At 64.0% G+C, this 25,138-nt stretch overlaps 2 protein-coding genes across 3 annotated transcripts; both read right to left on the reverse strand.

The window, feature by feature from the left end:
* Window positions 1-513: 513 nt before the first annotated feature.
* MAP7D1 (MAP7 domain containing 1) lies at window positions 514-14,996 on the reverse strand. 2 transcript variants are annotated; one of them, XM_014258677.2, is made up of 18 exons: window positions 14,859-14,996; window positions 8,457-9,095; window positions 8,283-8,351; window positions 7,511-7,674; window positions 7,049-7,163; window positions 5,212-5,322; window positions 3,663-3,785; window positions 3,390-3,532; window positions 3,136-3,269; window positions 2,699-3,048; window positions 2,457-2,622; window positions 2,253-2,391; window positions 1,938-2,042; window positions 1,761-1,814; window positions 1,568-1,625; window positions 1,368-1,485; window positions 1,106-1,290; window positions 514-1,032 (listed from the first exon to the last, which is right to left on the reverse strand). In XM_014258677.2, exons 1-18 carry the CDS (start codon window positions 14,914-14,916, stop codon window positions 1,022-1,024), a joined length of 2,742 nt encoding a protein of 913 aa, XP_014114152.2. In that variant the 5' UTR covers window positions 14,917-14,996; the 3' UTR covers window positions 514-1,021. The 2 variants fall into 2 exon arrangements, with proteins under 2 accessions (XP_014114152.2, XP_014114153.2); XM_014258678.2 differs by lacking the exon at window positions 5,212-5,322.
* Window positions 14,997-18,039: 3,043 nt separating this feature from the next.
* LOC102101734 (uncharacterized) lies at window positions 18,040-22,776 on the reverse strand. The gene is made up of 14 exons (XM_005529924.3): window positions 22,527-22,776; window positions 22,300-22,460; window positions 22,033-22,192; window positions 21,720-21,890; window positions 21,548-21,639; window positions 21,304-21,461; window positions 21,116-21,219; window positions 20,797-21,021; window positions 20,604-20,689; window positions 20,282-20,418; window positions 20,031-20,120; window positions 19,710-19,918; window positions 19,370-19,576; window positions 18,040-19,252 (listed from the first exon to the last, which is right to left on the reverse strand). The coding sequence occupies exons 1-14, from the start codon at window positions 22,710-22,712 to the stop codon at window positions 18,965-18,967; spliced, it is 2,274 nt and encodes a 757-aa protein (XP_005529981.1). The 5' UTR covers window positions 22,713-22,776; the 3' UTR covers window positions 18,040-18,964.
* Between the last annotated feature and the right edge of the window lie 2,362 nt (window positions 22,777-25,138).

Raw genomic sequence — 25,138 nt, forward strand, 5'->3', positions numbered from 1 at the left:
GCGCCCGGGATCCGGCGGCCCCGCCGCACTACAACTCCCGGCAGGAGCCGCGCGCGCCATCCGTCACTTCCACCTCCTGTGGCGCGGCAGTGCGTGCAGCCCTTCCGGCGGGGAGCGGGACCGCGGGCGGGAAATGGCGGCGGAGGCGGTGACGGGGCGCGTTCGCCCGGCCCGGCCTGGCCTTCTCTGCCGCGTGGGGGGCCAGGGCGCGGCGCTGCCCTCGCCGAAGTGGCATTGCGGGGCCTCTCCCGTCCAGCCCCGGGCTCCCGGTTTGTCCCATGTGCAGCTCCTGAGGGCCCGGGAGGGAAGGCCCTGCATGCTAGTGGGGCAGCCAGGATGAGGTTTCCCCCCCATCGCCGGGACGGAGCTGATGGACTGGGCAGTGCTGGGGGCTCCGGGGGCGAACTGCCCCGCTGCTGTGGAGGCCGGGAGAGTGCCCTGCCCTGCCTGGCGGAGCACCGAGGCGCGGGCACGGACCCGCCCAGTCCCATCCCCGGACACAGAGAGGCACGCTGAGGGCATTGTCGACTTTTAATTGTTGTCAAAGGTTGTCTGGATGCATAACACTGTCACAAGGGCACAGAGCAGCGTGGTGCCGACCGGGCCCGGGGACACTGGACACACGGACATGCGGGGGAACGTGGCGACAGGGAGCTATGACACGGCCCCTGCCCCGAGCCCCTCAGAGCATCCCCACGCCCGGCCGGCTATATTTACAGTATTCACAGACGTTGTACCCAGCGAATTAAATAACTACATCATTACACCACACGTCTGGGGCAGCTCCAGTGGGCTGCGAGGGTGGGCTGTCAGTCTGATAAGGTGCATATTTAAAATAAAAAACCCCAACAAAACGAAATAAAAACGAGAACAAAGAGGAGTCAGGCGTCCTCACCGGGGTCCACAGCCCCCGGGCGCCCAGGAGGAGCAGTGAGGGTCGTGTTCTGATGACAGCTACAGGTCTGTGTGGGCCGCCGGGGTCAGGGTGCAGGCAGTGGCCCTAGGAACATCGGCCAGGCCCTCACAGCACCTCTGCGGGTGGGGAGAGCAGTGTGAGCCTGGGATGCGCACAGCGCCGTCCCCTCACTACCCTCCTGCTGCTCACCTGTCACCTGCGGGGGCTTCACCACGGCCTGCTTGAGGAAGGGCTCTTTGTCGCCAAAGGGGATGATGCTGCCGGGGCTACCACCGTGGTGGGAGAGATCCCGCAGCTCCTTGGAGCCCTCGGTGCCCGAGAAGCCGTTCTTGCTGGGCTGCATGCCATTCACCAGGGCTGCTGCCTCCTTGGAGCTGAGCGATGGGAGGGCTGGGCTCAGCCCTAGCCCCGCTGCCCCCCGGCCCCCCCCCCCCGGTGTCCCTGTGCTCACCTTGGCTGCAGCCCCTCACCCACCAAGCCCTTCATTCCCCCTGGTGTCCCTGCACTTGGGGTCTCCATCTCTGGGAGCTCTTCTGCCTTTGGGATTGGCCCCAGGTGCTTCTCGCGGCCTGAGGACATGGCAGAACCTGGTTCAGCCATGGCTCGGGCCACACCATGGCTGGGAGAAGCAGGCCTGGGGTGCCCACACACCTGGGACATTTTCCTGCTCGGCTGCTTTCCCATTCACCACCTTCTTGTCGTCCTTCTTCTGCAGGGATAGGAGAGCTATGAGGGTCTGCAGCACTCTGTGCTGGGAATGTTGGGACTCTGTGCAGAGTGCTGGGAAGCACTCTGTGCAGCGCCCCAAGTCCCCAGTGCCTCAGGACAGAGGACAAGCTCTCACCTTGGTGTCTGCTGCGTCCGACTTGCGCGTCCTCTTCATGATCTCCTCCAGGCGCTGCAGTCACAGAGGGACTCACACATGGCCCTGGCCGCCCAGACCTGCCCCTGCTGCCAGGCAAGGTCCCTTCCAGGGAAAAACCTGCCATGCCCCATGCCTGGAGATGGCCCCCACCCTCACCTTCTTCCTCTCCAGCCGCTCCTGCTCCTCACGCTGGAAGTGCTTCTCCCGCTCCAGGCGCTGCCGCTCAGCCTCTTCGCGCGCCCTCGCCTCAGCCTCTTCCCTCTGTGTCACAGATGAGATGTGACAGGGAGGAAAGGGATGGGGCAGGGATCGTGGAGATGTGCTGCCTGGACAGCTCAGCACTGCCCTGCCTAGTGTTCCCTGCCACCCTGGGCCTTGAGGGGCTGGGCTGGTTCTCACCCCTCCATCCCCCTGCAGACTGAATCAATCCCTGCCTTTGTACCCCATCTCCTGCAGCCCCTTTCCCCCAACCTGTCTCTGCAGTCGCTCCACCTCCTCTTGTGCAGCCCGGGCTCTCTCCTGGGCCTCTCGTTCCTCCTGTAGCCGTGCCAGGGCCTCCCGCCGGCTCTGTTCCTCAGCCGCCTGCTGCGCCCGTTCCTCCTCCACCCGCCTGCGGGGAGGGGACCTTTAGCATGGCAGGAGGACGGGGCTGGGGGCCAGGGGGACAACACCCACCTCTCCTGCTCCTCCTGCTCCCGGCGCTCCCGCTCCCGCTGCTCCCGGGCCTGGCGTCGTTTCTCTGCCAACAGCCGGGCAGCTTCCTCCCGGTCTGTGGTGCCAGCAGGAGGTCTGGCTGGGGGGCTGGCCAGCACAGGGCCGGGGGCTGCATGGACTGGGGGGCCTGGGGGAGGTAGGCAGCATCAGAGCTGCTCTGGCTTCTCCCAGCCCTGAGGCTTCCCTGACCATGCTGTACCCACCTGCTGTCGGCTCAGCGGGCACCTTGGGGGGCTCGGAAAGGGCTGGGGGTGCCAGACCCCGCTCCTCCTCCTTCCTCTCACGGGCCTTCGGCTGGCCTTCCTGCTCACCCCGCTCCTCCCGGGCCCTGGCCCGTACCTTGGAGGAGGAATGGGTGCTTCGAGGCAGGGGTGGCTTGTGGGGAGAGCTGAGGGCCGGGCTGAGGGATGCTGCGTGGGCCTTGGGGGTGGCAGGGGATGAGGGACGGTTCTTGAGAGTGGCAGGGGATGAGGGACAATTCTTGGAGATGGCAGGGGATGAGGGACGGTTCTTGGGGGTGGCAGGGGATGAGGGACGGTTCTTGGGACCAGGGCTGCAAACAGAGCAAGAGACTGCATTAGTGGGGCTGGGGAAGCCCCCAGGAGGGGTCAGAGGAAGCCTCAGGGTGGGGGATCCCGACCTGCTGTCAGCCGCAGGCAGGAGCCAGGGCTGTGCTGCCAGCAATGACTGCCGCTTCTTGAGGCTGCGCTCATGGGACAGGGTGCTGCGCTCCTTGGCATTCTCCCGATCCTTCTCCTTCTTCTCCTTCTTCTTCTGCTCCAGCCAAGCACAGACAGAGACAGCGTCAGCACTGGGTGCTGTGCTCGGCCGGAAGCCACGCTGTGCCCCTCAGCTGCCCTGGCACTTGTGGTCCCTGCAGGAGATGGCACTCACGGGCAAGGGCTCGGTCCTGTGGCGCGGTGTCACATCAGGGCTGGCGGTGGCCGCCTTCCGGCGCTCCCAGCAGCGGTGTGGCAGGCGGTGGTTGTGGCAGGGGCTGAGGGGGCTGGCGGAGGCTGAGCGGGGGCACACGGGCACTGGGGGATGAGTGACCAGGGTCAAGATGGAGCCAGCAGCAACACCAGCTGCCCACTGACTCCAGGCACCCTCATGCTGGGTCCCTGCCTGTGCCAGGACCCTTGTGTCCATGACACCCTGGGGGCTCACCCTGCTCCTTGCCATTCCCAGCCAGCGTCACAGCACTCCGGCTGCGCGCGAGGAAAGACAGGGTGGGCGTCATCAGCCGGTCCACAATGCTGCTCTCCCATGGGCTCAGTTGCAAGCTCCGGTCTGGGGAGGGAGAGGGGCCATTAGTGTACCACAAACCTCCAGACCCCAGTCCTGCCCGCACAGCCACCGCTGGGAGAAGCAGCCATGTGTTTGCAGCAATACCACGGCACATGCACAGTTCCAGGAGCGCCCAGAGCTTGGCTGTGCTGGGGAGGGGTCCCCAGGGCCCCACACAGCTGAGCAGGATGAAGGGCCATGCAGGCCCAGGCATGGGTGGGTGGCTGGGCACCTGTGGACGGCACTGTGGCATGATGACAATGGTGTCCTTGTGTGCTGTGGACACCACAGGTACCGTGTACCAGTGGTGCTGGGTGCCACCCTGGTAGCAGCAGCCTCCCCACTCTGCCCTCTCCTTGTGCTCAGCAATGGCACCCTTCTGTGGCCCTGTCCTGTGTGACCGAGGCGCTGGCACGTGCCAGCTGCCCAGGGGACACCACAGCATGCCCTCAGCCCACGGGAGCTGTGCTGAATCACCAAACGTGTCCCAGGATCCAGGCCAGCCTCACAGCACCCATGGAACGGCGATGCCTGGCCACACAGTTGGCTCAGCTGGGCACCAAGCTGCTGCTGGCTTCCCTGCAGCACATCACTAAACACCCCACGGCGCATGGGAAATGCCCATGGAGACAGGGCCCCTCTGCCCCTCTCCACTGGATGTCAGGCCAGGGGCAGCACCAGCTGCCAGGAAAGGAGAGCACAGAGCCATGGGTGCTGCAGGGGGACAGGGTGGCAGGTCTGGCACGGGAAGATGCTGCTCCCACCCGGGCAGTGCTGACAGCCCCCAGGTGCCTGTCCCTGGGCTGAGACCCAGAACAGGGCAGTGGGAACTGCCTGCGTCACCACAGCCACCGGCGTCAGCTGCTCTGGCTATTTATACCCATCCGGGAAGGCGCTCATTGCCAGGCAACCCTGAAACACAACAGCAGCTCTGGCACTGGACACATCCCTCTGTTGGTTGGACACATCCCTCCGGCATGGCTGCAGCCCTGGGCAGCGCTCCCTGGGCCAGGACGACCTTGCAGCAGCACAGGCACAGAGCTCCATGGCACCCAGCCCCAGGAGCCTGTGGGGACACTGGCATTGTGCCCAGCCCCAGGAAAGCCGGCGACAGGCAGCCCCTCTGTGGCTGCACCAGCACCCACCAGAACTGCCCTGGGGCAGGGAGCCAGGCTCCCATCCTCATCCTGGCGCCCCATGGGGCTGCCACCACCCAGCCATTCCTCCTCCTCCTCCTCTTCCTTCTCCTCCCAGCCCACACAGCCTCAAGAGCCACCAGCCGGTTCCAGCCTCCTCCCACAAACAGCAAACGGCTTCTCCTCTCTCCGCGGGCACCTGGGGATGGTGGACCCTGGCATAGGGGGTCCCCAGCGCTGGGTGGGGACCGGGCTGTGCCCCCTGCGCTGGGGCAAACACAAAGGGCTCTTACTTCTACTGGGAGAGTTCCAGAGGGTGGCAGAGGATTTGGAGAGCCGCTTGTTGATTATAGAGTCGACGTGTTTGGGGAGGTTTACAGCGGACACCGAGCACCGGCTCGCACCTGGAGGAGGGAAAAACACAAGGGCATTAAGGTCCCGGGGCCAGGGCCAGGCCCCCCACATGCAGCATGCACGGCTGTGCCAGGGCACTGGGGCAGAAGTGGAAGGATCAGGGGAGATGCTGGAGTCCGGGGACACGGCACAGAATGGGGTAGGAGATGCTGGAATCCAGGGATGCAACACAGAATGTGACAAGAGATGCTGGAGTCTGGGGACACGACACAGAGTGGGACAGGAGATGCTGGAGTCTGGGGACACGACACAGAGTGGGACAGGAGATGCTGGAATCCAGTGATACGGCACAGAGTGAGGCTAGAGGAGCTACCATTGTCTGGGGACACGACAGGCAGCACTGGCATTCAGTATGGCAGTGTCTGAACCCTGCAGGGTCATGCTGGGATCATGCAGGGATCTCATCCTCAGAGAGCCAGGGTGGCTCCTAGGTCACACTACAACAGCCTTTCCAAACACAGTCCTGGGAATCAGGAGCAGGTGGCCGGGAACCTCGGCAGCACCAGGCCAGCATCCACCCTGGGGAAGGGCAGCAGGTCCAGACAGACACAAGACAACATCACACCAGTGCAGGGTCACTTTGGCATTGCCAGGATAGTGCTGGTGGCTGGCAGCACCTCCACAGGTAGCTGGGACCTCCCCACTCCAGGCTCCTCTGGACAAAACAGCCAGAGAAGCTCAGGGCCAGTGCAGGGGGGAGATTGGTGAGTGACAGATGGCAGCAGCTCCAGCAGGACGTCCCGATGGGAAGCAACAGGGGAAGGTGTCCCCTTGCAAGACCCTGCCAGGTGCTGCATCACAGACACCCCGAGAGAGCCATGAGCCACAGTGGCACACACAGCACCGAGATAGGCATACCCAGAACATGGAGCCCATACACACAGCCCAGCCAGGAACAGCTGGGCACGCAACACTTGAACACATGCGGCGCTGGGCACACAGTGCCAGTATGCACAACCTGGCACACAACACCTGTACACAACCTGGTCAGGTACAGCCAGAAATACAACACCTCTACACAGCGTGGCCAGGTACAGCTACGGCCACCACAGCTGCCCCGTGAAGCTGGCACGTGAAGGCCAGTTCCCAGGGACACAGTGCTCTGCTCCATGTCACCATCCATGCCAGACAGTGCTAGCACCTGCCAGCACAGCACAGCAGTCAGGGGACTGTGGAGACCTCCACATGTCCAAGTGCTGAATCGTTCCTAAATGCTGAATTGTCCTCATGAAGCCCCCAAGGAGCAGGACCAGCTTCTGCAGCCACACATATAGCCACAGCCACCTCCATACTGGACCTGCCAAGCACTGCCCCCACCCAGCTGGGGGACAAGGGGACACACCACAGCACAGACCCCAACCAGAGGTTGCAGAGGCCTTGTGCAGCTCCACAGCCTCTGGGGCCAGGGACTCTTCAGGCTGCTGGAGACCTGGCAGTGTGGCCATAGCATGCTGAGGCAGCCAGGGCTGCCCCCAGGCAGGACTCTGAGTGGAACAGTGACTGTGATGCACAGCCTCCAGCTTACACCCAGCCCCACAGGAGCAGGGAACAGCCACGGGACCCCATCAGTCCCCAGCACAGCCCAGAGTGATGGCAGCATGACCCCACCAAGTGGGCCTGAGCTGGGTTTGAGGGTTGCCAGCAAGATGCCCAGCCACCCTTACCACTGTCAAAGCCACAGGGTCCCAAGGTGCCTGTGCCCAGCCTGGCACTCACCGTCCTTGTGTGCAGGGGACCCATGGTGCAGGGCCCCAGCCCAGGACCACCGCTGCTGCCGGATCTCTGCCCATGTCTTCTTGACCGACCGCTGGATTGCTGCCTCATAGCGCTCCTGCCCAAAGGAGAGGGACAGGCTGAGCCCAGCGGCTGCGGGAGAGGGGCTGGGGCAATCCAGAGCCTCCCAGCATGAGGCCATCACAGCAATGGGGGTGCTTGGAGGGAGACAGGACAGTGATGCCTGCCCTGGCCAGGGCACACAGCCAAAAAGCTGGGCACAGCACAGGCTCTGCACCATGAAGGAGGGGCAGCAGAGGATGGGCACAGTGGGCAGCTCCCGAAGGGCTCATGAAGCATCTTCTGAAGGGCTGCTGGAGCCACGAGAACTCCTCAGGGATTGTATCCCATATGCCACCTCAGCCCCATGTTCACTGCACCCCTGATACCCATCCCCATCCCCACCTTATTCTTCTCCAGCTTCTGCCTCTGCCGCTCCTCCAGGACCGCCCGGCGCTTCTCCGCCCGCAGCCGCTGCTCCTCCAGCCGCTTGCGCCGCTCCTCCAGCTGCTTTTCCCGCAGCAGCCGGGCCTTCTCCTCCTTCTCCAGCCACAGCACCCGCTTGGCAGCTGTGGGGGGCAGCGGGGTCGCACCAGAGGCACAGCCCTGGCCAGCCCCCTGGTGGGACCGCGTGCCCATGCCAGTGGCGTGGGGCCACAGGCTGGCTGCGGCCGGGGCACGCGGCCGGGCTTGCGGGGCAGGCAGCATCACGGCTGGCGAGGGAGGGGTTTGGGCCAGGACAAAAGGAAGGCCGGGAGCCCGCCGGGAGCCCGCCGAGCCGCGCGGCAAACAATGGGGGAATGAGGGTGGAAAGAGCGCGGGGACAAGGAGGCCCCATGCGCAGCGCAGGGGCCCCGCTCGCCCACTGCCCCGAGCCCCTCTGGGGCTGACTGCGCACGGCAGAGCTGGGCACCGGGGCTGCTGGCACCTGCACAGAGCCGGCAAGCATCCAAAGCAGGGAGCAACAATGTGCTGTGGGATCAGCACCATGCCTGGGGGTCAGCAGTGTGCCCAGGGGTCAGCGGTGTGCTGGGGAATCAGTGGTGTGCCTGGTGGGCAGAGCTGCCAGCACCTCAGCTCCTGCCTGGGCTCAGCTCACCACAGCTAATGGGATTGGTCATGATCCGGCAAAGCTCCTTAGCCCCTGCCTCCTCCCATCCACTTTCCCTCCCCATACCCAGGTACTTGGCTCGTTCCTCACGCCGCTCCTTCGCCTGCTTGTGCCTTGCCTGGGCTTTCTGGGCATCTGCAGAGGGGAAACACTGTCAGGGTAGTGCCTGGCCCCACCAGGCATCTGCTGATGCCCATAGTGTGGAGCATCACTGGAGCACTGCAACCTCCTGGCACCCACCTTGCTTGGGCCGGGGGCTGGTGGCAGGAGACGGTGAGGGGCGGCTGCTCCGGGGGGTCACATCCTTTGAGGGCCTGGCTGTGGCACCCAGGGAGCTCTTGGCATCAGGAGGGGCCCCTTCAGTGGCAGCTGGGGCTGGGGGCTGGCTCCCATGGGGCAGTGTCTCCGCAGAGCAAGGAGCAGCAGCAAGGATGGGGGCAGGCTGGCCAGCGGTGTGGGGCAATGCCTCTTCTTTGGGGTGCTCCATCCCAGGTGGCTTGGGGCAGGGGGACCGGTCACACCGGGGGGGAACACTCTGTGCTGAGGGGACCAGAGTCGCAGGGCTGGGGGACACGGGCTGTCCTGGCAGTGCTGTGGCTGGAGGGCCGGGTTGGTCATGCTGCGGGGGGCTGCTCGCAGAGGGGGGCATCACGGGCTGCCAGGAGGGGGGCATGGCTGCAGGGACAGACGAGACAATCTTTTCAGAGGGGGTGATGGCTGCAGGGACTGGTGGAGCGGTCTTTTCCGAGGGGATGACATCTGGAGGGCCGGGTCGGTTGTGTGGGCAGGGGCTGTACTCTCCTTGCACTGCATCTCCAGGCGAAGGGGGTGGCACAGAGGGCGGGGGGATGCTGTCTCCCATCGGGGATGGTGGCTTCCCTGCAAGAGGGGCAGAGCAGAACACAAGGTCACTCAGTTGTGGAAGCCTGTGAAGATGCATCGTCCCCAGACACAGCTCTTGGGGGGCACAGCCCTGTCCCCCCAAACACAGCCCTCAGGAGCAAGGCTGGGGAGGGCACTGTGACCCCACCTGAGCTCTGCTGCTGCTGCCCCAATCCTGAGAGGCACCCACAGTGAGGCACCCACAGTGAGTGCCAGGCGCTGGGCACACAATGCACAGAGGGACAGCCGGGCTCCACCAGGCACTGCCACCACAAAGCTGCCCTTCATCCCCTGGCAGCTGCTGCCTGGCCCTGCCATGGGGGTACACGGGGCCAGAGACCCTCTATGGGCACAGGGATCCACAGACTCCCCTGCCACTCTCCCCAAGGGGGCAAGGCCATCGAGTGCTTCCGCAGCGCAGTTGGAGGCAGGATGGGTGCGGGCCATGGCCTGACGTCACCGTGACAGCCCATGGCCCCCATCTCGCCATGGACCCGCAGCCATGAACTCATGGCCCAGGAATGCACACGAGGCTGCCAGACAGAGCCCCCTCCCTGCCTGGGGCCGGCCATGAGGCAGCCTCGGGGATCTCCCCCTTCTGGATGGTCTTCAGGCACCCCGAGGGAGCCCTGAGCACACCCCAACATGGTGCCAGTGCGTGGCAATGCCCTGTGTAGGTGTGGAAAGTGTCCTCAGTGTCCTCAGTGACCACAGTGGTGACTCCCCCGGCCCCCATTATCAGCCCTTTGCAAACAAACCCTTCAATACTTTCCAGGATCCCAACTCCAACCCCCACACAGTGGCAGCACCATCACTCCTGGCCAGAGTGATGCCAGATCCAGCCCAGGACATACAGCTCCATCCCCATGGGCATCACTGCAGGGTGGGTCCTCAGCTCCAGGGGGGGATGGCAGAACCCGGGTGACAAGCACACACCACCAGCTGATGTCACATGCCAGCTCAGCCGTGTTTGCAGAGCTCTCCACAACCCTCAGCAAGGGGCAAAGTGTGGGCTCTGCAAACACAGCCGGCACCGCTCCTCACGCACGCCATGGCTGCTCACCCACCCCACAGCTCCTCACGCGCCCCTCGCATTCTCATCCACCCCATGCTGGAGCGCTCTGAGCCAGGGTCAGCCCAGGCTACCCAAAGAGGCACTTCCAGCCCCCTGCACTGACAGCATGGGCACACCCAAGTCCCCTGGTCTCCTGAGAGGGGCTGGGGATGCTGCTGCAGCCCCCCAGGCCAGGGCTGTGCCAACAGGTTTCCCCCACCCTGGACTCTGTGGGGACACAGCCAGCCCTGGCCCCCCCGCAGGCTTTCCGGGTATTTTCTGCTGCAGGAAGCCAGCCCATCCCCTGGCCCCGATCCTGCACATCCCATGTCCACAGCACTGCACCCTGCGAGGCAGCCATCGGTCTGATGAGGGGCTGGGACTGGGGGGGGTCCCCTGCTCTGTTCCCCCAGGACTGCCTCAGATGGGCAACCACAGGCAGCAAGGCTTGGCAACCCCAGGTGCCAGATCCCAGGATGGCACCTGCAGTGTCACTATGCGTGTCCCAGCTGGGAGGGGTAACCCTGGGACCACCGTGGTGGCACAGCCAAGTGCTACCCACAGGGCCAAGTGAAAGCATCAAGGCCTGGCTGAACCTCTGAGCAGATGGAAATACCTCAGAGAGCCCTGGATGTGTGGGAACCACTGGCAGGGGACAGTGAGTGCCTCCTGCCACCCCACACAGCCAGGCACAGAGCCCTTGGCAGGATCAGCCCTGCCCCACTGTCCAGAAAGACAACAGCACCTGTGGCTAGGGTAGGGCTGTGGGCACGGCCAAGACCTCCAGGCCCAGCCAAGACCCCTAAGGTGGGGCAGGGCCAGCCCTGCTGCCATCTGTCCCTGTCGCTGCTCCAGCACAGCAGCTGCCCTGAAACCCAACACTGCCTGCACCCAGGCGCTGCAGGCGTCCCCTCTCCCCCGGCCAGGCCATTCCACATGGATTAGCTCCCGTTCCCCCAGACACACAGGCATGGCTGCCCTGCAGCACCCAGCCCAGGCAAGCCTGCATGGCACCGGCCCCACTGCTGCCACCGGGACGGCGCCGTGCCCAGCACGGAGTGAGGTGCTGCCCTAGACGCCACGTCACCCAGCCCATCCTGCTCCTCCCATGGGTTCCTTTGGCACTGGTGCCCGTGCCACCAAGCACCAGCAGCACCTCCAGCCCGGTGGTGCCCAGCGCAGCGTGACTCCTTGGCCAGCACATGGCCAGGGATGCTCAGGCAGGCGGAGGCAGATCCTGGTGCCGTGAAGCGAGAGCACATTGAGGCCCGCGGGCGCTGCTTGGACCAGCGGCCCTCGTTAACTGTCCCTGCAGGGCACTGATGTCACCTCAGCTCCCCCCAGCTCCATATCCTTGTGTTCCCGCTCCGCAGCCACAGGCTGCTCCGCGTGCAGTGCCCAGCGGGGCCAGGGGCATCAACTGGGGCCTGCCCCTGCCCCAGGGGGGCAGGAGAGCAGGGCTGATGATGCAGTGGATGTCATTGGTGAGCAGTGGAAAGCCAAACAACGGTGCTGGCATCACAGTGCCCAGCCACACTAGCCATTGCACCAGTCCCTGCTATGCCAAGGACAAGACCCTGAGGCCAGCCCAAAGAGTCACTGCTGGCCCTGCAGGGCTGCTCCCTGCAGTCTGTGGGGACACCCATGTGAGAATGCACATGGGTGCACCCTCAAGCCCTCCCTGGTGCAGCTGTTGCCAGCTGCCTCCCCTGCAGCACCATGGGGACAGGTCTCTGGGTCTCTTGTTGCCAGCAGGTCCTCATGCAGAGCAGGAAGGCAGCCATGGCCACAGAGCAGGGATTGCTCCGTGGGATCTACCTGAGGCCACCAGAGCACTGTGGGATGCACTGGGATGCTCCAAGCCCTGGGGGTGCTCCAAGCCCGTGCTGCCCCTGATCCCACCCCTGCCTCAACACTCAGACATGCCTTGGGGCTGAGCCCTGCCCTGTCCCGCCCAGCTCCTGGGATTCCCCTGCGCTGCAGCAGCCCTCACACCTGGATGACAGGGACAGTGAGCAAGTGCTCCTGACACATCCCTGGGACGTCCACACCGCATTCCTAACACGTCCCCACTATGTACCTGCAGGCACAGCACTGACACACAACCTCAGTGCTGGCTTACATGCCTGGGCATGGGCAATGCCAGCAGCCCCTGCCTTGGGGGTGGCCAGTGCCACCCTGGCAGCCGCCATCAGCAATGACACCCTGTCCCCAACAAGGACAGCGACTTGCAGCCTGTCCCTAGGCACACGGGCACTGTCACCCATGGCTGGCTCCTCTCCCCGCCAGCTTGAAGCCAGTGAAACACAGCTGGCAGCTGCCTGGGCTTCAGCCCACAGTGCGTCCACCACAGCCTGCTTCAAGGGACAGGCCTCCAGGGACAGGCTGGAGCAGGGCAGGAGGGGGCAGGCAGCAGGGCTGCTGGGAGGGCACAATCAGGTGCCAGGCAGGAGAAAGAGGCATATTTAGCCCCTTTCCCAGGACTTTGTGTCCTGCCAAAGCTCCAGGATAGGGTATGGGGGGCAGTCATGGGGGAACTGCACCAGCCCCTGGGCAAGGGCAGAGATCACCAAGCTCCCACGGCACTGCCGAGCCAGCAGTGACATGCCAAGCTGGAGAGCAACAAGGGGAACTTGGGATCTTGTGGTGAGACCAAGGCCAGAGCCAGGGGTTTTCCAGGGTTTAAAACACATCTGTAGGAAAGAGCTGGAGTTGATGCTGACCGCAGCACCCCCACAGCAAACTGTGACTGTGGTTACAGTGCAACCCCAAACAGCACGAGGGCAGGAGCCTGAACACCTGCCCACCATCCATCTGGCACACTGGCAGTGGCGACAGGAGGTGCCCTCGTCCTTGGGGCGACCCATGTGGCGCCACCAATGCCCAGGGCAGCCAGCCCAGCCACGCTCCCAAAAACCTGTCTGCTAGCATCACGCTGGGAAACAGAAACCTGGCTGGAAGGCAGAGCATGGGGCTGTGCGCCTGCCAGCATCTAGCCCCTTGGGGAGCAGGTCAGTACCCCCAAAAAACAGGTCCTGTGCCTCACAACACAGAGGTGGCACCTGCCAGGGCTGGTGTTGTGCAGGATCCAGCTCCACTCCCGGGAGGCTGCCTGTGGGGCTGCCTGACCCTGCTCAGAGCCCTCCAAGGAGCTAGAGCTGTGCTAACTATTCTGGACATAGCACCACGGGACTGTCACATCACCACTCTGCACGTCGCATCATGTTGCTCTGACGGCTCCCGCACTGGGAGAACTCCCGAGCTGCTGCTCCCAAACACAGGCACTGGCAGGCAACCAGCTCACCCTCCCTCTCTGCCCTGACAAGGGAGAAAGGCTGGAGAAGCTGGGGGAAACTTGGATAAGGACAGACCTCTGTGTGCTCCTCTGCCTGCTTAGTTCCTCGTCCCTCTGTCCACTGCATCCCTCTGCCCACCTGGGCAGCTCCGCAGGTCACCCTGCCCTGGCTGTCCTTCACGAGTTTCTGGCCTCCAGTGCCACTGGCTGCCACACACATGGTGGGTCCCTTGAGTGAAATCTCGTCCCTGCTGGTGTCTCCGACCCCGACACCTGTTCTAGGCAGCAAGACAGGAAGCAGCCCGGGCTGCCCAGTCATGCAGGTCACACACGTGGGACATGTCAGGGATGGTCCCCGAAGGAGGACATGGTGCAAAACCACCCGTGCTTCTTCAGCACCATTCTGTGCAAACAGCAGAGCAGTCAGAGTGACCCATCCGGGTGTGCGGAGAGCCCAAGGTGGCCGGGAGCAGCCAGCCCCGGTTCCCGGGCAGCGACAGCATCGAGCGGGCAGGCCACGGCAGGCAGGAAGGCGGCAGAGGCAAAGAGCGGGACTCAGACAACATGTCTGGCGCAGGACGCGTCGTTCCGGCAGCGATGCCAGGACCCGCGGCCGCCTGGTGCAGGAGCCGCCGGTTTTCAACATCGCCGGGAGCCGCAGCCATCCCTCCTCCTCCGCGGGCCGGGGCGACGGAGCACTGGGGCCGAGGGGGAGGGGAGCCGCCTCTCCTCTTCCTCCCGCGGTGGGAAGCGGCCCCGCCGCGGAGCTCTGCTTAGTCACAGCGAGCGCTGCGCTGAAGTGCCGAGAGGCAGCGCCAGCCCCGGCCCCGAGAGCGGCCTCGTCGCCACCACCGCCCTCCCTGGTTCATCCCGGGGCAACGGGATCGGCCCTGCTGGGACTAGCCGCGAGTCCACGCGGCGGGGCAGGGCCGGCCCCGGGCGGGCGGGGGGCACCGTGTGCCTCCCACGGGGGACATCGCCCACCGGCCGGCGGGGACGAGCCGGGGCGGCGCCGGCGCCGCCACCCCCGGGGCCCCCCAAGGACAGTCCCCTTGCCCCCCCCCCGCCGGCGGGGCCGGGGACGTTCCGGCCCTCCCCAAGATGGAAGAGCCGTGCCTGGGCTTTGTCCCTCTCGGGAAGCCGCCCCGGCCCCGGCAGCGCATTACCCCCCCTCGCCCCCCCGGCTTCTCCACCGCCTTCCTGGGCCGCCGCCCCTCTCCGCACCGCCGCATTCAGTGGACCCGGCCGCCGCATCTCCGCCGGCACGGCGGGCCGCATCCCGCAGCCCCGGCAGACCCCGCACCCCCGGGCCGCATCCCGCACCCGGGCTCCCTGCGGCCCCGCGGTGCGGGAGGGGGGCCGGGCGCCCCCCGGAGCCGGTACCGGCACCAGTGCCGCCGCGGATCCTTACCGAAGGGCTGGGACTGGGGCCGGGGCTGCGGCTCCCGCCCGGCGCAGCTCCGCTCCATGGCGCGGCAGGCGCAGGGGCTGGCCCAGCCCCGCTCCCCTCGGCCCGCGGGGGAGGACGCTCAGCGCTCCCCGCCCCGGCCCCGCGGCCCCGGCCGGGGGGAGCGGCCGGGGGATGCTCCGCCCCGCCCCGGCTCCAGCCGCGGCCCCGCAGTCCCGAGCCTGCGCCGCTCCTGCCGCGTCCGTGGCTGGGACCCCGCGCCCCTCACCCCTGCCTCGGGCCTGCCCCTGCCGTGCTCAGCATCCCCCAGCTTTGCTCGGCCATTCGCCCGGCTCCAGCCCCTGCTCTCCCAGATTTTGGGACTCGCAAACACATTTTACGATGCTCCGGTCACGCCGGTAGCGCTGGCCCCGCAGCAAACGCCCCTCCCCAAGCAGCACTGCGATGCACAGCCAGCGCCACCCGTTCCAGCTGCTCCAGCCTCAGGCACCCCAAAAAGACACCGATTTCCCGTTTCCGAGCCCCACCTCAGCTGTTCGAGAGGCCTCGGAGCTGCTGCTGCCCCGCTCCCCGTCACACGTGAGCCTTAGTCACCGCCAACAGCCGCCCCCGCTCGCGGGGCTCCCCCCCGCACCCCACCCTGCCCGGTAACCGGCAGACAACGGGGGCCGCTCCCGGGGCAGGAGCAGCGGGCCCCGCTCTACGCTGAAATCCCTTTCGACCCTGCTTGGACGGGAATGTAGCTGCACGGCCAGGGTAGGGGACAAGCGGGCAGCACCAGCAGTGGGAGGAACACGGCTCCAGGCTCTGCAGGGGCACCAAGAGGCAGGGACATGTCCTTGTCCACCACGTGACCAGACTGCTTCAGGCACCCCGCAGAGTGCTCCGCTCTGGGTATGTGGATGAACAAAGTGAGTTTTCTGCGGGCAGCACCCATCAGAGATGCCTGTTTTGGGGATGATGTCACCGCAGGCCAAGAGATCCGCTGCCACTCATTCTCCCTCACCTACCAGGGAAACAGGTTTACTGAAATCCCAACCCTTTCCCTTGGAAGTGCATTCCCCTGACTCAGGGATGGGGAGCTCCTCAGCAGACAGGGTGGCCCCACTCTATGATGCTGCAGGGGTAGCCCTATACCCCAAATCACCCTAAAGTCATCACCCTCCTACAGCTTCCAGCCCTGCTCAGACAGGGCAAAGGCTTCCCAAAACTCCCCGAGCCTCACCTGCCAGCTGACTCCCCACCAGGGAATGCTGCATGGCCAAGCCCCAGCTCAGGAGGATGGCACGGAGTGCAGTGTCCCTGCGAACTCACAAAGCCAGGATATGCCCTGGGACAGGAAAGGGGAACAACCCTACTCCCATTGCATGGCTGATCCTCCACGGGGCTGCAGCAGCCCCACAGCCCCATATTTCCATGGCACACAACGAATCTGGCAGAGCGGGACTGGAGGCATTCCATGACATTTCCAAGGGTGACTATGGGTGGCTTCCAAAGCCTCTTTGCCTGTGGGTCCCACAGAATCACCTGGAGCAGATGAGCATCTCAAGGCTCTAGGACAGCCTGGTACTGGATCCAGCCATGTCCCATGGTCCTCCTCCCCACAGTGGGGTGAGTCTGGAGCAGGGGGCATGGTGAGGAAGGGGCAGCCATGGGTGTACAGGGCCTGTGGCCATGCTCCAGCAGTGCAACATGAGAGGGCTCGTGAATGCCCCGCAAGTCAATGGGCTTACACAAGGAGGGATTGATTGATCACTCCGCTGCAGGCAGAGCCCCGCTGTGTTGGGGTTCCTGGGTCCAGCCCCGCCATTTCCATGGTGCTGGGAACAGCTGCCCTCCCTGAGCTGATGGAAAATCCGATGAGCTCATGATGAGCACGGCACCCAGCCCTGGCTGCTGCATGCCCCAGCACTCCCTGTGCTCCTCAGCCCTGCAGCGTGGGGTGCAACAATGCCATGGCTTCATCAGGCCAGTCTGGGTAGGGAGCTACACCCCAGGGCCCCAACACCTGGTCCTGACATTGATTGTAGGGATCCAAAGAGATCAGCACCCCAAAGTCAAAGGATAACTACAGCCACAGCTCAGCCCTGCCAGCAGGAGCTGACACTGTGCAAGTCTGGGAGCAAACAGGGACAAGGATAGCAAACAAACCCTACCAGCACCTCTGAGCAAAGTAATGTGTGGTACATCCCATCCCACCTGCTTCCATCTGCTCCCACATCTGTCCTCAGCCCCTCACCCCAGGCTGCTCCCACCCTGCTGCTCTGTGACACAGTGCCCACAAGGGCTGATCTGAATCCCTGTTCCCAAAACACTCCAGCTGATTCCCACTAGCTGTGGGGCAGTGACCCAACAGGATCCTGGGAACAAGTGTCTGTCCCTGTGTCTTGTCCTGGGGTGGATGGATGCAACATCACCGGCAGCATGTCAGGGCAGCAACCAGAACCCCAGCATCTTGCCAAGGGGCTACGCAACAGCCCATGGCAAATCCCGGCTGCTGCAAGACAACGCCCCGTGGGTGTCAGTGACAAATGGGCCAGCAATGGGCTGAGCCACAGCGGGCTGCGCCCTGCCCTGCCACAGCTCGCACCTGCTCTGTAATTATCCCAAGCCGCATCTGTAATTAGTGTCCTGATGTTATGGGGTCAGGCCTGGGCAGCCCAATGCACTCCCCACCACTCCCACCTTGGCCTCCGGCCTCGGGGCTGGAGGAGATCACAGTCTTCCAACACCATCCGGAAGAGTTCCTGCCCAGCTCCATCTCCCTGCCAGCATTGCTGCCGGAATCACATCCCAGGGCTGTTCTACAGCCCCCGAGCTGCTGCAGGGTTGGATCTGTCCCTGGGGCCAGAGCAAAGCCTGGTCTCTCCAAATACAGCATCTCTGCCCCCTTCCCTGCAGCATCCCTCCCACTCCCTGGATCCTGCCTGGGAAGGAGATCCTTCCTCGGAAGGAGAAGGGTCAGCCCTTGCCCTCCAAGCTTCCCAGGCTGCCAGTCACCCGCTCCCTCAGCGCAGGGAATGCACTGGAGCAGCCCAGCAGCTATATACAGAGTGGGAGGCGCAGGCACGTGTGGCCGCAGGACACGCAGGCCTGGGCAGCCGCTACCCCATGGTTGGTGTGGGGTACAGTGTGATGAACGGGCCAGGAGACCAGCTCCTTTTTAGAAAGGCCTTTACTGAACAGGACAGCTCTGGGGTGGGGGCCCAAGGGGTCGGACACACCGCCACTGCTCCCACTTGGACACCGCAGAAAAGGAGGATCCATGCAGTTTTGTCACTCGGGCACAGCTGGGCCTGCCTTCCTCACAGGAGTCCCCGCAAAGACCCATTCTCTTGGCCTCGTAGTCTAGGGTGTCATCCCAGTCGAGTCCCCTCGAGGTTATGTCGGCCTCTGGACGGCAGTCAGGGGACTCCTCTCGGTCTTCCTTGTTCGATGGTGCTGCTTTTATTCCTTTCCTTTTGTGTGGCTCATTGTTTCAGGGTTTTTTCCAGTCTGGGTGCGTCCCATGAGTCTCTGGTCTCTCTCGTTTGCATAAAAGTCTTATGTCATCCTCCTCCTCAGGGCCCAACTGAACAAGGTACAGCAACTTGGGGCAGGGATACAATGTTGCCATGTGGGAGTCTAGGAGCAGTGGGGGCAGGGCCTGGCTGAACACGAACAAGAAGCACAGGGTACAGCAACTCGGGAGAGGGGGCAGGGCCTGGCTGAACAAGGAACAAGAAACACGGGGTACAGTAATTTGGGACAGGGGCACAAGGTAAGTAAACCTGGGACAGGGGTACAAGGTAAGGGGTTTACAAACAGTAACAGTAACAACATGTTATTCTTAACAACAGGCAGGATGTGGGCCTGCAGCAGCACCTCGGGGTGGGACATGAGCCATGGGAGGAGGGTGAAAGCACTGAGCAGGACAAGAGCAGCGTGGTCCTGCTCCTGGGAAATGTCAGTGCTGTGCCGGGAGGATGGAGGGGAGGCCCCACACAGCTGCCAGGAGCACCAGCACTTTATTGCAGGGCAGAGAACCACCACGCTGCCCACAGCACACGGGGTGCCTCACATCTCTTCCCTCTGCCAGCACCCCGTGGCCACCATGCCTGGCCATGCCACTAACATGCACGTAAGGGTCGGGCCGTGCCAGTGACGCTGAACCGTGCACTCAGCACCTCCGAGGGCACCCGTGTCTTCTGGCCCGGCTGCTGCCCACCAGCGAAGAGGGTGAAGGTGCCGGGCTCCAGGTGCCAGTCCTGTGCCCAGACTGCGCGCTGCTCAGCCAGCACCTGGAAGGACAGCTTGGCCTCCCGGCTGGCCAGCAATGCCACACGGCGGAAAGCCACCAGCTGCCAGCGGGGCACTGGCACAGATGACTGCTCCCAGCGCAGGTACAGCTGCACCACCTGCACGGAGGGACGGGAGTCAGCAAGATGGGACTCCAGAGCAGTTCCCCTGCAGGGAGGAGCTCGGGCACATCTGTACGCCATACAGCCAGCTCAGTACACAGCAGCTGTGCCCACCTCCTCGCTGTCCCGCAGCCCCGTGTTCTCCAGCACCACAGACACAGAGAGGTTGGCACAGACAGGCAGCACTGGGGGGCTCAGCACCAGGTCCCGATAGCGGAAGGTGGTGTAGGACAGCCCATACCCAAAAGGGTAGAGTGGGGCCTCCTGTCCATAATACCGGTATGTCCGTCCCTCCATGGTGTAGTTCTCCATTGGTGGCACCTGCGGGACAAGGGGCCAGTGGAACAGGACAGAGCTGGGCAGGCACAGACAAGAACCAGCCCTGCATCCCCCAGTTGTTGCAGCCACCAAGGCAGGGAAGGGCTAAGGGTGTGACCAGCAGCCCTGGCCTTACCTGGTGCATGCCTGCAGGCCAAGTGGCTGGCAGCCGGCCAGCCGGGCTTGTCCCCGCCTCACCCAGCAATACCCTGGCAATGGCCAAGCCAGTGGCCTGGGCAGGGAAGAAGCAGGCCAGGATGGCCCCCACACCGTCATGTGCCTGTGCCCAGCTCACGTCCAGGGGCCCCGCGTTGAACAGCAGCAGAATGACAGGGCGGCCAGCAGCTGCAGGGAGATGGCTGTCACTGGGAGCCCTGTAGTGGCACTGCTGGGATCCCCCTGGCATGTCCCATGGATGGGAACACCTGGGCAAGCTGAAGTCCCACAGAGCCCCTACCTGCCTGCACAGCATCCTGCAGCAGCTCCAGCTGGTGTCCCGGCAGGGACAGGTCTCTCCGGTCTTTCGCCTCTGTCTCCACATCTACCCCTGGGTGGGGACAGTCAAAGGAGAGCCCCTTACACCCCCGTGGGCAGACAGGGCAGAGAGGCACTGACTGCCTCAGAGATGGCTCATGGGCATCCCCCCTCTCCCAGAGCACTCCCCTTGCCCTGGCAGTGCCCACCCAGTGCCCTCCTGCTGCCACCTACCTGTCCCCAGGCAGACCAGCACCATGTCAGCTGCCCCCACGACCCTCAGCAGCTCTGCCCGCGAGTACCGCTGGCACTGTGGCTCGCTGCAGCCCGCTGTGAAGCTGACATTGGCCCCCAGCATCTCCAGCCCCCTCCTGCACCAGGGAAGAGCAGAGGACACAGGGGCAGCTGTGCCCCAGGGTTGGGGCCCAATGGGGACAGCCCCCTTGCCCTGGCCACCAGCCAAGGGCCAAGCAGCTCCAGCAGCAGCCCTGGACAGTATCCAGAGGGGAACTGTGACCAGGAGAGGAGGACATGAGGTGGGACTATGCTGTCTCACCGGGGAGTGTAAATGTACTGAGGCTCTGGCACTGGTGCATAGTCCCCAAAGAGCACCTGGGGATTGTCAGCAAAGGGACCCACAACCTGCAGGGGGAAGAAAGTGAGGCTGGGCACCAGAAAACCTGTGACACCTGTGTGCCATGGGTGTGGAGCCAGCATGTTCCCCTGCCCGCCACCTTGCAGAGGCTCACCGCAAGGTGCTGGCCAGGCAGGTCCTGGGCCTGCAGGGGCAGTGTGCCCCGCATGTTCTTCAGCAGCACAAAGCTCTTGACAGCAGCTTCCAGCGAGAGGTTGCGGTGCTCGGGGCTCTGCACTACACTCAGGTCCAGGGAGTTGTAGGGGTTCATGGCTGGGGGATCAAACTCCCCCAGCCGCATCCGTGTGTAAAAGAGGGGCCGGACTCGGTCACGCAGCATCTATGGAGACCCCAACCCAAACACCACAGTTGTGCTTGGCAGGAACAGCTCAGGCTCTCTGCCCACACCCCTGAACCCACTCCCCTCAGCTTACCTGCAATGTGATGTTGCCCATGGCCAGAGCCTGAGGGATGTGCATGAAGACGTTGTTCCTCAAGCCGTAGGAGAGCTCCAGGTTGCAGCCAGCATTCACCGAGGCTGCCACGCCAGGGAGAAGGGAGAACTCCCGTCATGGCTGTGCGATGCCTGGGGACTGACCCCATGCCCAGCCGGTGAGCTCACCAACCGCCGTCTCCAGGAAGCTGTGTGTGTAGTGGTGCCCTAGCATGATGAGCTCCACAGCCCCCTCGTCGCTCACCACGTACCCATCAAAGCCCCACTCGCCACGCAGGATGTCTGTCAGCAGCTTCTTGTTGGCACAAGCAGGAACGCCATTGATCCTGTTGGAGAGGGGATGGGGCAGCCAGGAGCGCGGGGCACTGGCCAGGGGCAGCCCAGCTGATGTGGCTCCTGCCACTCTCCACACCTGTTGTAGCTGCACATGAAGCTGTAGGAGCCAGCACGCACACATGCCTGGAACTGGGGCAGGAAGGTCATGCGCCAGTCCCGCTCCAGCACCTGAAAGCACCATGGCAGAGTGGGGTCAGCATCTGGACTGTCCCCTGCCCTCTTAACACCCCCTGCCCTGCTGCACTCACCTTGGCATCAAAGCTTAGCCTGGAGACAGGGATGTTCTCAGGGCCTCCGTGCACGCTGAAGTGTTTGCAGCCAGCGCTGGCCTTGGCATAACGGGGATGCTGGCCCTGCAGCCCCTGCACAAAGCTGCGGGCCAGCTCCCCACTCAGAAACGGATCCTCCCCATAGGTCTCCTGTCCAGGGAACAGGCAGGTCACCTTTGGGAGCCCTGTCCCTATATCCCCACAGCCTGGCAAGCCATGGCCATGTCCAGCTGGTCAGCCACAGTCCTTTGTGGCCCAATCGCAGCCAGGGATCACCCGCCCAAGCTGGCACCTGGTTCCTCCCCCACAGTGGGTGCCTCATGATGTTCAGGACAGGGCTGAAGCAGCTGAGCCCGGTGTGGTCACTGTAGCGGCCAACAGCAGCAAAGCTGTTGTGCTTGGCTCTCACCTCGGTGGCCGTGGCGTTGGCCACACGGTAGACGAGCTCAGGGCTGTGGGGACAGCACAGGGGTGTCAGGGTGGCTTAGGCAAGACAGGGGGGACCTGTCTCACAAGGTCCCATCCCACACCGTCGGTCCCCGGTCACCGGCGCTGGTACCTGAAAGCGGCAGCAAGCCCCAAGGCCTGCGGGAAAGCCGTGGCCCACCCAGGTGCCTCGCCGTCACCCCGCAGACACTCCGTGTTCCAGTTGTAGGGCGCGATGCCCAACCGCGGGATGGGGGGCGCGGGGCCGTTCCCCATCGCTCCCCCCCTCGCCACCTGCAGGGCAGCGGCGCTGAGCGGGGAGTCCCGCGGGAGCCCCGAGGGGTCCCGCCGCCCCCTCACCTGCAGCACCAGCTCGGCGGGGCTCAGCCGGCCCAGCAGGTCGTCAAGGCGGCGGTGCCAGGGCAGCGAGGGGTCCCAGAAAGGGAAGGGGGGCGGCTGAGCCCGGGCCGCCCCCGCGCCCAGCGCCGAGCTCAGAACCAGGACCCGCAGCCCCAGCGCCGCTGCTGGGAGAGCCCCGCACGGCATGGCTCGGCCCGGCTCCCGGGATCTGCACGGCTCGGCCCGGTTCGGCTCGGCCCCGGCGCTCCGAGGTCCCCGCGATGGGCGTGGCGGGGCGGAGCGCGCTGCAGTCTGCCCTGCGCCCACCGGACGGGGCGGAGCGCGGTAGGCCGGGACGGGTCAGGGGTGCCCGGGGTTTTGTCAGGTCCCGGTCGCCCCCCGGGCCGATTTGTGAGATTCACCCCGTGCATCTGGGTCTGTATTCGAGGGGCGACGAGCTCCAAGCCCCGCGCAGCCCGGCCCCGCCGCGGGAACAGGTCGCGGCGTTTCGGTTCCACCCGTCTCCCGGAGCATCCCATGTGCGGGCGGGAACCGGCAGAACCGCCCGGCGCAGTCAGACTGGTTCTCGGTGCCCCCGGCTGCTGCGGGGCCGGCTCGGCCCCTGCCCGGGGAGCAGTAACGGCTCCACCTGGGAAGGATCTCCGTGTGCTTCCTGGGCGTTATGGCAGGACACAGAGTGAGAAGGCAGCGCGGGTGCCCTATGTGTCCTCTCACGCCCCCCAGCTCAGTACAGAGGGACACTGCCAGGGACCTCTGCGGTCGCCAGGGACACGGTGCCTTCTTGTTGGATATTAGGACAAGGTTCTTCCCCCGAAGGGTGGTCAGGCATTGAACAGGCTCCCCAGGGAATGAGCACAGGCCCAAGGTTGCCAGAGCTCCAGTAGCATTTAGACAGTGCTCTCAGACACATGGTGGGATTGTTGGTGTGTCCTGTGCCAGGAGCATGACTCCGTGGTCCTTGTGGGTCCCTTCCAACTCAGAGTGTTACAGGATTCAGTGATCTCCATCAGCTACCAGCACACTGGGGTGGAGAGCACAAGGTGGCATTTGGGACTGGGAGCAGGAGGGGACCTGGCACTGCAGAGTTGGAGACAGGGAGCACAGATGTGCCATCAGCTCACTGGCACAATGGAAGTGCTGCTGGCAGCCCCCCAGGCCAGGAGAACTGCACCACGCTCCAGTGCCAGGCCCAGTGCCTCGCAGCTGGCGGTGTCCCAGGGATGCAGCCATGTAAGGCAATGCCAGCGGGTTACCGCAGCCCAGCTGGTCCTCACACTCCTGCTCGGTGGTGACAGCAAGTCAGCTCCCAGCTGCTGGATTCCTGAGCAGCCAGCAGGAGTGGGGGGGTTCCCCTGTGCCCAGAGCATGTTCTGCCCCTGGCACACCACCCCACCCAGGTCAGGGCTCAGCACTCGCTCATTGACAGGTTCGGGACAAGGACATAATGGGATAAATAAATAAACAACAAGAGATTGAATAAATAAGTGAACAATGCCAGGCACAGTCTATGTGGGAGCAGAACTTGGTGCACCGGGAGCCATGTTGACTTGTGGAGGGTTAGGGGAAGCTGAGTTGTCCCAGGGAATATTCCCTGCAGCTCCTTCAGCCCCAAGCCAGGCCGGTTTCTGTGACACCCTTCCTTTGTCCTGTACTTGTGGGACCATTTTCAGGCCTCACAGGGTGGAAACCTGCTTGTGTTACACATTGAGCTGCAGCCTAAGGCTCTGAGCCTGCACAATCCTGCCAGCACAGGGCTTGCTTCATCCACCCATGGACACCAGATGCCCTTCCCCGAATCAGCCTTTCCCAACTCTCTGGAGCCGGGCAAGGAAGGCACAGAAACAGGATCCCCAGGGCAGGGCCCTGGCAGAGATCAAGGTATGTTTGGACAATGCTTTCAGGCATACGGTGGGATGGCTGGGGTGTCCTGTGCAGGGCCAGGAGTTGGACTTAATCCCTGTGGATCCCTTCCAGTTTGGGATACTCCACAATTCATTCCGATTCTAAGGCATCAGTGTGGGACCAAGGCGGGAGCAAAAGCCCAGCTCAGGTGTACTGGGAAAGGGCCATTTCCCACGGTGAGACCCTTGCTCTGTTGACGGCTCATGAAGAGTTATTGATCCAGCAACATCAACCAGGGCTTTGGGATCGTGGGGAGGCCTGTAGGAAGCCATCAGCACCAGGACTGAGTGTGTGGAGCAGCACAGAAGCCACCATGCAGCCACGGGACGAGCAACGACCGCACTCTGCCGGAAGACACCCCGGGACGTAAGGCTGAGGGCAGCAGGACCGTCTGACCCAGGACTTGATGCAGCACTCATCAAAGCTGGAGCTTTCCAGCGCCCGGACACTAACCGGCGTCTTCCTGCACACGTAGTTCATTGTGCTGGTCGCCAAGCACTCCGGAACGCTGCTTCTGCCGAAAGACGACCTTTCCTCTTTTTGTGCTTCTCGGAGAGCATTTGCACCAGTCTCTTACAGCAGTGGTGTGGCAGGCTTCTGTGCTGTACATGGCCTTTCTCTGCATCTCCGAGCCCAAGGGAAAGCGCAAGAGTTCCCGCAGAGAGCAGCAAGAGCAGTTAGGTAGCAGCACGAGGAAGCTGTGTGTCCTG

The sequence above is a fragment of the Pseudopodoces humilis genome, chromosome 27 (assembly GCF_049639895.1).
Source record: "Pseudopodoces humilis isolate 2021_Gansu_Grassland_sample_001 chromosome 27, ASM4963989v1, whole genome shotgun sequence".
Classification (NCBI taxonomy): domain Eukaryota; kingdom Metazoa; phylum Chordata; class Aves; order Passeriformes; family Paridae; genus Pseudopodoces; species Pseudopodoces humilis.

Coding starts and splice junctions, on each gene's coding strand:
- MAP7D1 (XM_014258677.2), bottom strand. CDS start 14,916: ATGGAGCGGAGCTGCGCCGGGCGGGAGCCGCAGCCCCGGCCCCAGTCC. Junction 3,533..3,662: donor TGGGAATGGCAAGGAGCAGG/GTGAGCCCCCAG, acceptor CTCATCCCCCAG/TGCCCGTGTGCCCCCGCTCA. Junction 1,291..1,367: donor GGTGAGGGGCTGCAGCCAAG/GTGAGCACAGGG, acceptor CCCATCGCTCAG/CTCCAAGGAGGCAGCAGCCC.
- LOC102101734 (XM_005529924.3), bottom strand. CDS start 22,712: ATGCCGTGCGGGGCTCTCCCAGCAGCGGCGCTGGGGCTGCGGGTCCTG. Junction 21,220..21,303: donor CTTCCTGGAGACGGCGGTTG/GTGAGCTCACCG, acceptor CTGGCGTGGCAG/CCTCGGTGAATGCTGGCTGC. Junction 20,419..20,603: donor CAGTACATTTACACTCCCCG/GTGAGACAGCAT, acceptor TCCCTGGTGCAG/GAGGGGGCTGGAGATGCTGG.